The sequence below is a fragment of the Stylophora pistillata genome, chromosome 4, assembly GCF_964205215.1.
Source record: "Stylophora pistillata chromosome 4, jaStyPist1.2, whole genome shotgun sequence".
NCBI classification, from domain to species: Eukaryota; Metazoa; Cnidaria; class Anthozoa; order Scleractinia; family Pocilloporidae; genus Stylophora; species Stylophora pistillata.
In genome coordinates this window covers 5,500,344-5,513,884 of record NC_142522.1, presented here as the reverse complement: position 1 = coordinate 5,513,884, position 13,541 = coordinate 5,500,344, and the positions used below count along the sequence as shown (strand labels likewise).

Here is a 13,541-nt window from a genome sequence, read left to right as displayed (position 1 = left end):
TCCTGCTTGGACGATTTGTCGTTAAACAGGGGAAGTAGTTGACAAGCTTCGAAGTTTTCGAAGAATAAGAAATACTTTCCTACCATTTTGATGTTTCAATTTCAAAGTTACATGAAAAATGCACTTATTTTCAGCCAATCAGACGCGCGTTCTTTTTTCACGTGTATATATAATCGGAAACAATGTATCCTCAGACGATTCAAAATAGATGTGCTCAAAATGAGTTCAAATCAATTTCAAAGTACCCAATCTCTCCTTCTCGCATTAGCGCTTTTTCTATATTTTCATTAAATGAATCTTTATTTTAAGTCAACAAAATATTCAAACCTATCAAAGATAGCTGCCTTAATTATTAGAGCTCCCTCAATTAATTCGTCAAGTAATCTAATATTTTCATTCAGTTATTTGCGTCCTTCTATTGAGAATTCCTCTGTGCTGATTGGTAGCGTCAAAGTGTTGTTTCTTTGTAGTCCGTGACCATGATAATGAACACGGGAAAGTGAAGATCCACGAGTTACCATCGAACAGTTGTAAAGTAAACAATTGTTATTATTATTTAAAGGCAATTGAAAGAAGTTTTAGACGTTGGTCAGAAAAATGCCAAAGAAGAAGTTTTTAGTGGAGCTAGGAAATCAAGAAACTCGAAAATTGAATATAAACGGTTTAAAGCACACGATACGTGTTAACGAAGCCGTGATCGGTTTTAGTTTTGTATCTTACTGGTGGAGAAGGCGACGCGAGTTTTTATGATCAATAGGCCACCGAATTGGTTCATTACATCATGCATAATTAATCCGTTTGAAAAGAAACCGAAGAAAACAGACGTAAAACCTCTTACATCCGAGAGTTGTTACAAGAGCTTCGGCAGTGTATTAGAGTCTGGAATACATGCCTATAAATGGTAAAAGCTTGATACCGAATGACTTTACAAAGTTCCAAATCCAACTCTCATCTCCAGACGGATAATTTTAGCATAATTTCTTTGTAAACATATTTTAACTCTTCTGGATGTTCATAAGATTAAAGCTAATTCTACTAAACAATCCATATAATGATGAGTCCATCTTTGCCATGGCTTTACCAATGTGTATAACTCTGGCGTCAGTGTTGCGCTGTTAAACTTAACAACGCCGTGAAAAAGAATACCGGCTGACTGTTTCTAATGTTCAAACGAATCCCCAGCCGGTGAGCAAGTTCTTATTAATAGCGGGCCACGAGCCACGATCGGCGAAGGCCGCAAGATTAGACCAGGCGAGCGTGCGAGAGGTCCGTCTAGGGTAAGGCACCAATGACTCCAGGAACCTTGCGGACCTCGCATTAATCGATATACAGGGCACCTTGCCGGAGAAAGTTTGTGATTTAATAAGTAAAGTTATGAACTTGTAGCTCATGATATCGAAAAACTTCAGGTTTTGGTGACCATTCCAAATTCGGGATCATTTTCCTTCAGTGTTTCCACTCTGAATGAGACTTTTAGACAGAACCTTGTGTCAAGTCACACAGCTCGGTTAGCTGTAGCCAACTAATTGTGACCCGTGTAGCTATCTACCAAAAAGATATAAAACTTGTAAATCTGTGCAAAAAAGATGTAAAAAATTACATGGCCAAATCGTTTTAAAAAAAATTTAATCAAACATCTGAGGATAAAACTACTTCTAGATTTGGAGAAGGGGAACTTTTCTGCCCTCGATACAAATATGTTTTATGATTATTAGAGGCGAAAAATACATAAATGTTGATATTAGCCATTATTACATCGATCAGTTGTCACCATAATTGGCTGTACTATGAAGTACGGGTCACTAAATTTAAAGTTCGTTTAAATGGAAATCTTCTCCCTTTACTCCTTTACTTAAACCCAGAGATCTCATGAAGATCTTGCTAACTGCCTTCTCTCGGTCCGCACAGTAAGAAAGGAAACCTCGTTTTTTCCTACCGGATCTATGACCTGCGCTCTTTGTAGTACGGATCAAGAAAACAGGGCTAGTAACAGGTATTTAGGTTTAGCTTTAGTTATTTGAACTTTTCCGAGTACCGGGTACTAAATCTATCTTAAATGAAACCTATATTGTGATCCAGAGGAATCATATTGATAGCATTGTTTGACATCATCGAGCGTACAAATTAAACAATCTACGTGTTATGAAACTAAAAAATTGTCAATAAAGGAAAGTTCTTTGTCGTCCAATAACATAACCGGGAGAAACGTTTTCTCAACTGGTTTCTTTTTACAACCGTTGTATAATTGCGATTAGTTATAAATAAAATTATTTGTGTTTTGGTATCATTTGTGGTAGTTTGGCTTAAACATGCTAAAAATCTAGCCTGATAGACGTTTCGATCGTATTAATAACAAAAGTTATCATATGGCCCAAGTAACTTGTACGGCTTTGTTTAACAAAAAAAACAATTTTTTCTATCGCTGCAAACAATTACTGACAGCAGTGAGCAAACATCAGAAAATAAGTGACGTTTTTCGATGAATTGTGAGTCTCTTGTTCTAATTCTTAAAAAAGGAAAAGTTTTTCGTGTGGAATCGTTTTTACGGTTTTCCTGCGCGCGCCAGTCTATCGCGTCTTATCTAAGTTAAAAAGAATATTTCGAAATTTCCAGCACTTAGTAGTCCTATGATAAAATGCTTACTGATGTTTATGACGCACGGATGTTCATGACTTTCATGACGTTCACGGACGTTCATGACCTAAGCTTGAGTGAAAAATGAAAAATTGATTTTGTATTATAACATCACCAAAGTAAAGCGCGTGCTCTGATTGGTCAATTCAGTGTCCACGATTTGCCCATGGGTGTACGCTGCTGACGTGAGCAAATGCAAAGACTAGTTTTCCGCGCGCGCTTGTTTTTTCTGGTCACGTAAGATCTGTTAGATAAAACAAAACTCTTTTGCTACAATGTATCAATGTTATGTTGTAAAACAAATGGTAAACGCCACAGTGTACACTATTGAGTTATAGATGCACTTGGGAGGTTTGCTAAGCACTCAAGAAGCTAGAGTCGCTCTCGGCTATCGCCTCGCGCGACTCTTACGCTTCATTCGTGCTTGGCAACCTCCCGCGTGCATCCATAACTTAATAGTGTACGCTGTGGTGTTTACCATTTGTTAATTTTCCCGCTGTCAGTCGATCGGTGGTAGCCATTTTAAGTTTGTGAACAGAATCAGAAAGGTGGTAAATTTTCAGCTCGGTAAAAAAGAGGAAGCTTTTTCGTCTAGTCACAAGCGCGGGACAAAGAAAAAAATTATGAGTTCTGACATGGAATTGAAGGTCTGAAGTTCGATTCAACATAACTTACTATTTTTTCTTTGTCCCGCTCGGACATAATGAAAAATATCTTTATCCGTTTTATGTTTGGTCATTTCAAATAAACCATTATGATAACACTAATATCCATGAGACGGGAAAGATGTCATAAGTCAGGCAAAGAAACACAAAATGCGCACGTGCAATGAATTGAACAACTTTTTCTTGAGAAAATGTACTGCAGGGAAAATAAAAATGGCCTTTTTTCAAAAACAATAAAACTTTCCCATTCACATACCAGTGCTTCATTTGAAGCATTCAATAATCGATGTACTAACTACCGGTAAACATTAATTATGACAGCTGGTGTTTCAGTTGAATATATCAAACGCATCATAACGTTGGAAACAGAATTGTGTTCATTATTCTTACTCAGTGTCAGCAAGAAACCCATTGGAGGACATCCCTCATGCATTGTTACGGAGAGGAAACGTCTGCTTAAAAGTTAGGACGCTCAACCAATGTTCTGAAATTTATAAAATAGTGGCTATGCAAGGAGATCGTATCCTGTCGAAGTGAAGACGCATTTAGCGCGAAATTTACATTGCAGTTGAAGTGGTATAACGGGACAACTGGAGGTAGACTTAGAAAACCACCCATACCGCCAAGGGATGAACAAATTACCGTTTACTGCATTCTTAATGAAAATACGTGGCTGGAAATTGGTACATGATTATGTGTTTTAACCCCTAAAAGTCTTTCAAAAGTTTGAGAGCACTTCATTCATTTATTCGACATCAAAAATCTTAGATAAAGCGGATTATTTTTAAAAAGGCGCAATCTAACTATGTAAAGATTTTCTTTAAAAATAGATGACTACTTCTCATCGCGTTTTACCATTTGAATTCTAGTCAACGATCGTTGACTTCCTTAATGTATTAAAATTCAATAAGCACTAAACATTTGTTTTTGACTCCGTCTATAAACAAATCTATTTTCTAATTGGCATATTCTGAGAGAAAAAAGCCTTCTATTTCCTTTTTTCGCCTTTTTACAAGCAGATCATGAATGCTTCATGATTACTCTTTTTCTCGTGAGAGTTGAAAATATTAGATAAATGCTACTTTCCATCAGCTTTATTTTCCAACCACGCAAACAACATCTGTCTAAGTTGGATTTCATTAACGACAGCGACAACTGTCTGTGTAAGTCCGCTACAAAAATATACGACAAACGCACATTGATGGCTTGGCCAGTTATTGGTTCTGTTGTATATTTGCCGGTTCCTTAAACGTGAAAAGGAGCCGGTTCGAATATGTAACTAGAGAAGCATTTGTGTTGTTTTGCTGCCGTTCAGCTCCAATTCTTCCTTATCTCAACAACATTTTATGGAAGCTTCACGAGTAATACTTTACTGACGTGTTGATTGATCGCACTTTTGTCATTCAGTGTTTGAGTGCTTCGTTAACGGGCTTTTAAACTTCTGCGACCACGGTAGACTATCTATGTTTTCTGTTTCGTTTTTCTGGTATACAAAGGTCATTGTTTCCGCAAATCAAAGGTAGAAAGAAAATTCCAATTTTTTATCTGAACACTGATGGTGAATGGACTGAAAACGCCACCAGTATGAAATTCTATGAATAATATTAAAAATAGATGACTACTTCTCATCGTGTTTTACCATTTGAATTTCTAGTCAACGATCGTTGACTTCCTTTCTGAGTTTGGCTTTTAAACTACTTTTGCACCGGCTACAAATAAACGCGTATTCTAATTGGCATATTCTGATAGAATATGCATAGTCGACTTCTCGAATTATTACAAGCAGAACATGGATGCTACATAATAGCTCTTTATCTAATGTGAGTGGGAAATATTGGATACCTGCCAATTACTTTCCAGCCACGCAAGAAACATCCGTCTAAGTTGAGTTTCATTAATCTTCTCTAACCCGGTCTAAAAAAAAATATATACTCTAATCAGTTAGCATATTCCGGCAAACATAAACGTCCAGATGCTTGTTACATTATAGTTTATGCTGAATAAAGGGACAGCTAGAACCTCAAAGTAAACTTGGCATGCTTCGACAAAAATTAGCCTACTAGCTGCCTGTTTTTTTCATTTTCACTTGAAGGTCATGGATGCTTCGTGACTTCTCTTCAATTTCCTCGAAGTGCTTATGATACAGACTTGCAAAACCGTGGTTAGCTTGATTTTTGTTCTTGCGATTCACAAACAGTCGACTCCTTTTCAGAATATTCTCGATTTGGCCACCGAAATTTACTGAACTCTTGAAGTGCGATAAAGTTCTCTGGTAGGGTAGAAATTTTGAAAAATTTCTCTCTCAGACTGACAATTGACCATTCGTGGCTAGAAGCAGGCTTTAAACGACCAAGTGCCTTTAGAGGCCTCTCGAACTTTTATTATTTTAGGATAATGAGTGACTCCGTGGAGTGCATTTAGCTTGCACATCTCCTCTAGAAGCTCCGGGGTCTTACCGCTTTCATTGTGAAGGGGGACAGGGTCACGTTTTTCGATGAATTGTGAGTCTCTTGTTCTAATTCGAAGAAAAGGAAAAGTTTTTCTCGTGGAAGTGTTTGTGCGGTTTTCCTGCGCGCACCTGTCTATCGCGTCTTATCTAAGTTAAAAAGAATATTTCGAAATTTCCAGCACTTAGTAGTCATATGATAAAATGCTTACTGATGTTTATGACGCACGGATGTTCATGACTTTCATGACGTTCACGGAAGTTCATGACCTACGAAACTCGAGCAAAATATACTCCCGTCCGGCCCTCCCACTCAGTGAATAGGTTCTTATTATTTTTATAAGTTATTATCAAATTTCTGCTAAGAGCAAATGAAAATACAAGTAGGATCTGCCTAAATATTTTCCTGTCCGGTCCTTCCACTCAGTGAATAGGTTCTTATTATTTTTATAGGTTATTATCAAATTACTGTTAAGAGCAAATGCAAAGACAAGTAGGGTCTGCATCAAGTGACCCTCGTATGACATTCGTAAATTCAACGAAATATTTGTAAGAGTCTGAGTGATGGTCTTGTATTGTGAGGTTACTTTTAAATACCCATATAGTACATGTTTGGGGCCCTAAGTGTTCCAGGTTTGAGGTTTTAGGCCTGGAAAAGATTACAATTTAGCGCTGTAGTGGAAAATTAAAAATTGAGGTTGAATTTCCCGCTATCAGTCGATCGCTGGTAGCTGGTATCCACGTAGATATCCAGAGAGGGCCAAGTTATACAGTCCTTGGATGAGAGGCATCCAGCGTTTAACGTTTTTCTACTCCATGTACGGCAGTGCCATTGAGAGTCTGTCTGTATATGTTAAAGATCAGATGGGAAAAGAATTTAGAGTATGGAGCCGTAATGGAGGCAAATTATCCAACAGCTGGACTGAGGGCTGCACGACCTTGAATTACGGCGGAAGTTACCAGGTAGCGAGGCAAATCTCATTTAATAAATTAAACCATGTGGTGCGAAAAAAGAAATCTTCTCAAGGATCAAAGATGATTTTTGGAGTGCTATTACATGTTATTTGACCATTGTATTCATAGTCACCCATAAGTCTCAATTTTTTGATATACCACTTCGTAACAATTCATTCGAATAAGCATCAAGCATCTTCATTAACCTCCGTCACTTCCAACTCCCGCAAAGTCTTCACTATTTCCTTGTCCTCCTAACTCACCATATAAATTAGCCAACCACCCTTTTAAAGTGTTACTCTGACAATGCTTATATCATTTCTATTCAGGTCATAATTGAGGGCATAGCTGGATTAAGTTACACTGCTGATATCGCAATTGATGATATTAGTTTTAGTTCGAATTTAACGTGCGTCTCCCCTGAGAATATCCCGCTAGCTGGGGCATTTGAAGGTACGTAAAGAAGATAAATGTCAGGTAAATTCTTATAACTTGATACAATTTTTTTTCTCAAACGTCTTTAGTTGAGTAAGCGAAGCATTTTTAACAAATCTACATGCGCTATTGGTGTTAGTCACCTGGCGAAAAGTAACCGTTCTTAATTTCTGGCCATGCAAAAATGTTACATTTTATTGTTTCGCTGATGTTTCCGTCCTTCTTAACCGTTTGAAATTCTAGTAAACTGTACCTTTGATGGGGGTTACTGCGGATGGCGTAATTTACACGCAGACCAAATGGATTGGATACTAAGAAAAGATGGAACACCAAGCGGAGGGACTGGACCGACTGAAGACCACACAGGTAAGTACTTGATCGCAAACGATATCTTGTCATGAACGGGAAAGGGATTAGGAATTTGACGATGGTCAAAAAGCTTCCTATGGCTCAAAAAAACCTTTCCTTCCGCTCTAACCCATCCTTGGTATTCTGATTGATAATTATTCTTCAGAACGAAACATTTCCTAAGAGTTTCTCCCGAATAACAATCTCCAAGGTTGACTCTGCTGACTTCCTTTTCATATTATCCACGTTTATCTGTCGAGAAAATGATTACCAGCTTTATTACCACTGGTTAAGCTTTGAATGGTAGGATGCGATGTTGCTAATTTAACTGTTTATCTGCCTTCCATTTAATGTATTTACTGAGTAGGTAAAATATTTTTTGCAAGTTGAGCAACATCTGAACCGAATTCTACCATCTGCTCGCCGCTTTAGGGCGACTTTTCTCCACTTTAAGCTTTAAGCTGAGGCAAGTGTTGCTGTTGTAAATTAACTACAATAATCCCCTTAATTTTTCTTTTTGCGGATGCTTATCAGTGAAGAAGGTCTCCTTGCGAAGAAAATAAGGGTTTGATTAACAAGAAACTAACAGGGAATTTGTACCTACGAAACTTTATCTTTTTAATCATCTCTCTTAGTTCTATTTCATTATCGCGTATGACAAACTGTGCTTGCTCTTTGCGTGATCCGGTTTTTCTTTCGGTTTTGAAACGTGAAGGTTTTACTAGAGAAAGAAGTAAGAAACTGAATCTGAAAGAACGATGTCATAAAACGGGTCAAGATGTCATCAGATCATTTTTCATCATCTTATTTCCAAACATAGGATCTGGGAAGTTTATTTATATTGAGGCTTCGGCTCCTATACGCCGTGGAGACACAGCAAGGCTTGAAAGTCCATGGATGCAGGGACCACAATGCATGACATTTTACTATCACATGTTTGGTTCCACCATGAGCTGTGTTGTTATCTACGTACAGAGCCATAAGGAAAACAGAATTAAACCGGTTTGGCTTCAGTCTGAGGATCGAGGAGATCAGTGGATACGCGAGCAAATTAATCTCAACGAGACAAGACGGTATAAAGTAGGTGTATCGGAAGTTAAAAACGTTTTTATAATTTTACAACCACGTAAATAACTCTATATAGATCAGTGTTGAAAAATTCCCAGCATTTTTCCCTTTCATTTACTAAGTACCATGAGTTTCCTCATCGATGACGTACCCCGCAAGACTGATATTTTACAGAAGTGCTGGTAGAGAGGCACGATTTTACCTCGATTGTCTTTTTTAGGTAGTCATAGATGGTATCAGAGGCAGAAGTTATTATGGAGATGCAGCACTTGACGACCTCACCTTCCAAAGGGGAACTTGTCTCCAAAAAGGTGCATCTCTGTCCCATTTAAATAATGCATTGGGTTCGTCATTTCAGTTTTGAGTTTCACTTTGCATTATTAAGCGAATATGTCTTAAATGGCTAAATTGATATGACTAACCCTCTTAAAGACATATCTTTGTCCTCTTTTTTAAAATAGTTTTGTGTTTCTAGTCACTTAAGCAATCTTAGGCTGCCTTTTTTTATCTTCAGCCAGGTGTATATCTTCCAAATATCAAAATATCTGAATTTATGTAGTTTTTCCTTCCCTCTCTATCTTACCTTTGCAATTAAACTTGTTCTCCACCTTTTACATAATCTTTTATCATATGATTTCTTATCTTACCTGTCTCATTTCTAGAATCAAAAACCTTTTACGTCTCTTCCTACAAGGGCCAGACCTTTCGAATAGGTTTGCAGCCCTCCGACCACAGCCTTTACTCCGAGGAATTTCGATTCACTCTGGAAAGACCTCGGGGAAATCTGGAAGAGAAGCCATACTTTATCTACCCTGCAGTGTCGAACGAAAAAAGTTTCTTCACACCAAAGTTGGATGTTGCTGATTACACAAGCTTTCCACTAGATGTTGTTGTCCTAAGCAGTGACGCAGAGAAAAACTCTCGAAAGATTTATATGATTAATAGAGGTCCGCATGGTCAGATGATGAGTCTTCATAATCACCGAAATGACAGTTGCTGTGGGAGAAAAACTGTATTCTCCTTTTATGCTCTTAATGTTTCTAAACCAGGTGAGAATGCAAAAGAAGATGACACTCGCAAAGGGTTTTTTTCTGCTCGAACGCCATAGACTGAAAAAACCTAACCAGTGGTTGTAAAGCTCATTCATGAAGCCATCTTTTAGAGCAAATAAGGGAAAGGAACCTTTTAGATGAGCGATGGTGACATAAATAAGAAACCAATGTCTGATAATTGATGTCTTTCGGACTGTACCGTAGAAATGAAACTCAGGTCTTATTTTTTAGGCGATAATATAACCTTTGGATGCGAACCTGGCTGGTACAGAGCTGGTACTTCGTGCTTTCTGTTCTATTTAACATCAACCTTTAAGTGGAGTGACGCACGGAACTTTTGCCACCAATCCAACGCCGACCTTGCTGTCTTCAATGACGAGTCAACGATGGACGCCGTAGCCAATAGAATGAGAGAACTAAAATTTGACATTCACGGTGGAATTCATCTTGGATTGACCACTCAAGTCACTGATTGGGTCTGGATAGATGGACAGATGGTTTCTGACACCAATAATCTCTGGGGCCCGGGAGAACCGAGTGGAGATGGAAAATGTGGGTCTTTCTTAAATGCGATAAGATGGTCTTCAAACTGGGTTGGTTATGGATGGCGATGGAACGATCTACCGTGCAATAGTTTGAAAGGGTACATCTGTGAACAGCCACTTGGTATGATGACCAGCGATACGTTTTAAAATTCAAAATCTATCCAATAAAAAGTATTTCAGTTCCCCAAATAAAAACGTCTTTATGGTAATAATTTTTGGTTGATTCCAGAGTAACACTTTGAAAAGTTCAATGTTTAATTGAAATTTGATACAGAGTTTGAGTCCTCTTCGCGTTGACTTGGAGTATGGTATTCCATTCTCAGATAATGCTCAAGAGCCTCAGGTTGTACAAGTTGCTGAGATATCTGCCCTTGAATAAGAAATTAGACATTAGCAAGAAATACGAACATGTAGACAGAATGAGTTCTAAGGTAGAGCATACGTACCTCACCTGATTGCTCTGTTTCCAAAATGTTTTACCGACTATACTAAACGTATTAAATACCATTATCCTTTGACAATCATGAGAAAAAATTTTAATAATCGTTATTTTTTTCTTTTAGATGTTCCTATGCCAGTGGCATTTTTTACTCTGAGGGGTGCAAATGGAACGGTAAACTTGAGTCCAAATGGAGCCACTGAAGCTAAGTCTAATAAAATTACGTTTGCGCCTGGTCCTTGGAAAAATCTAAATGGCTCCTTCTTCTTCAGTGGTCTAAATGACAGTTTCGTGCACCTTGAAAATAACAGAGAACTTGACACAAGGTTCTCCACTAGTATTTTTGCTTGGGTGTATCTTCAAAACTCCACTGGGTATATTTACAAATATGAAACAGTTAATGGATTTTCCACTTCCTCGCTGATGGTGGTTCATCAATCACTTGGTGTTCAAGTGAAATACATGGATAGGAAAACTTCAAAGGAATATATTCTCTACAAGAAAAACATTTTGAACTCAGACATATGGAACTTTATTGGAACAACATACGATTACCACACAGGGATTGCAACTATTTTTGTCAATAATAGCGTAGTCACCCAAAAAGTTCTCAAAGTAAAAATGGAACTAGGTACTGCTTCAGAAGTGCTGATTGGAGGTTCAACCAGATCGGATAAGTTCTTCCGTGGCAGGATATCCTGTTTACAGGTGTACGATCAGGCATTATCTGTGGACCAAATAATCAAAGTCAAGTCAAGGTGTAATCAAACTGGTGAGTTGTTGAATACTTCTACTCACAAATCAATGAGTAATGGGATTTAAAACGTTTCTATTGCTTAAAATGCTAAAAAGCCCCAATCTTTCTGCTGAATATATCTACATGCCTCGAATGCAAGTATATCCTTAAAAACTAAAACTGCTGAAAAACCTTCAAAAGTACTGATTTATAGGTCTTTAAAGAGACCTTTCGCTGACCAAAGGGTTTACTCTGTATAAATAACAATTACTAACCAGAGGACTTTATAGAGCCTTGGTACAGTCGAACCTCAATTATCCGGACTCGTCGGGACCTCGGTAAATAGTCCGGATAATCGAGAGTCCGGATAATCGAAAATATGAATATTAATGAGATAGAAATGTAAACAAAAGGTATGCAGCAAAGAAAACATCATTTTAATTGTGATATCTACACAGCCAGTACGTATTTACAAATAACGCATCCGAATATTTCTTTGTCTCGTCGCACTTGCGAATTTTGAAAAGCGCACAGGATAATACGCTGTTTCAACAGTCTTTTGAAAGGATTATTGGCCTTTTTGCAACTCTGAGTTTTCAAGATCACAACTAACTAATATTCATGAAAATAATTGGGAACAGAGAAAAAAGTCCGGATAATCGAATAGTCCGGATAATCGAGGCTCGACTGGATATGCAAATGTATTGAAAGTCTCATATTAAAAATCCTTTCCTTAACTTTTTGTCACAGCACAATTCGAATGCGGTCCAAATTTCTTCCATCTCCATGGCGGTTGTTTCTTTATTCACATCCAGAGCGCACTTTCATGGAAAGACGCTCAAATAGACTGCAGTCGAAAAGGTGGTACACTAGCCAAAGTATCTCGGGAAGGCTTGAGATCTGCCTTATCTAACAAGCTGGAAGGAATGAGGCCAAAGCTTGACAGCTTGCATATTGGTTTCTTGGCGCGATACGACTGGGTTTGGATCGATGGCAACCCGTTGAACGCTTCCTTTTGGACGCATGGATATCCTTCTGGTTACCATGGAGACCAGAGTTGTGCAGTTCTCTCAGCTAATTCGCCAAGAATCAAGAATGAAGACTGCAAAACGTACAAGAATGCTCTGTGCTCCAAACGTGCTGGTACGTCCCAAAGTCTATACTTCCTGTGAGATGGTTTGGCATGCAATAGCCAATTAGGTTGTTATCAACAAACTGTTATTGTAAGACATAAAAAAACCTCATTTAAACCGATTTCTGATACGACCTAAGACTTTAAAAAAAAATTCTTACTCTTCAAGAAGTAATTTTCTTAAAATTAACTGGTATCAACGGATTCTTTAGTTCACCATTTTTTTTCTCTCTCAGAAAATTCCTTATCACGTCAAAATTCGCTCCAACGATCGAGTGTTCTGCTACCAAATTATCCTTTTCTGGCGATTGACGGATCCTTTTCCACATGTTTTAGGTCAAAGAAGGTAAGAGATGATGTAATAGGAGAGATATCACATGACCTATATTATAAACATCGCTAGTTCGTTTATCAAAGTAAATGAAATGATCAGAATCTTTGATTGATGGTGACTCAGACAATCGTCTGTCCGTCCTTGTGATGGTTGTTTGTTTGTTTTTTGAATATTTGACTTGTTTGTCGTTCTTCTCATTATTTCATTGCTTTTCTCTTGCCCTCATTTCGAATAGGAGTCCAACCCTTGGTGGCAGGTGACCCTTGAAAAGCCTCTCTTCGTTGAATCTGTTGAGATCACCGAAAACCTCGACTGCTGTCCACGAGATAATGGAATTCTTAGCATCGGCGTATCCACTGATAAAACCAGTTTACATCCATCTTGTACCAATTCCGTGTCCTATGGAAAGCCGCGAGATTACAAAGTACGCTGTTCTCCACCAGCGCGGGGACGTTACGTGACATTCAAGTTGATTGGTAGCAATGTCACGCTAGTTCTTTGCCATGTTGTGATTCGCACAATTGGTAAGTTTCACCAGTTGCAGCTAATTTTAAAAACGATTAAAGTAAAGTGTGCACACAACTATGGTATCCATGGCCTTTGAAGTGTGTCTGCGAAGCTTCCTCTTCCAAAGGAACCGTAAGAGAAAGGTCTCTGACGCAGGTTTGTTTTATAATTGCCGCATCGTTTGGTCACAAGATAATGGAACAAGATTTATAATGTCCTGCCTTGCTTGTTACTGTTAACATAGCA

General features: G+C 38.1%; 1 protein-coding gene across 1 annotated transcript in view; it reads left to right on the top strand.

Annotated features, from left to right (window-relative positions):
• Positions 1-6,116: 6,116 nt before the first annotated feature.
• The window catches only part of LOC111347271 (uncharacterized), a 34,922-nt gene continuing 27,497 nt past the window's right edge, over positions 6,117-13,541 (top strand). The window contains 12 exon segments of the mRNA XM_088756591.1: positions 6,117-6,128; positions 6,463-6,708; positions 7,029-7,152; positions 7,378-7,500; positions 8,303-8,566; positions 8,775-8,861; positions 9,213-9,599; positions 9,834-10,268; positions 10,711-11,358; positions 12,073-12,465; positions 12,691-12,800; positions 13,024-13,312. Of these exon segments, the coding sequence (XP_088612717.1) occupies positions 6,117-6,128; positions 6,463-6,708; positions 7,029-7,152; positions 7,378-7,500; positions 8,303-8,566; positions 8,775-8,861; positions 9,213-9,599; positions 9,834-10,268; positions 10,711-11,358; positions 12,073-12,465; positions 12,691-12,800; positions 13,024-13,312 (3,118 nt within the window).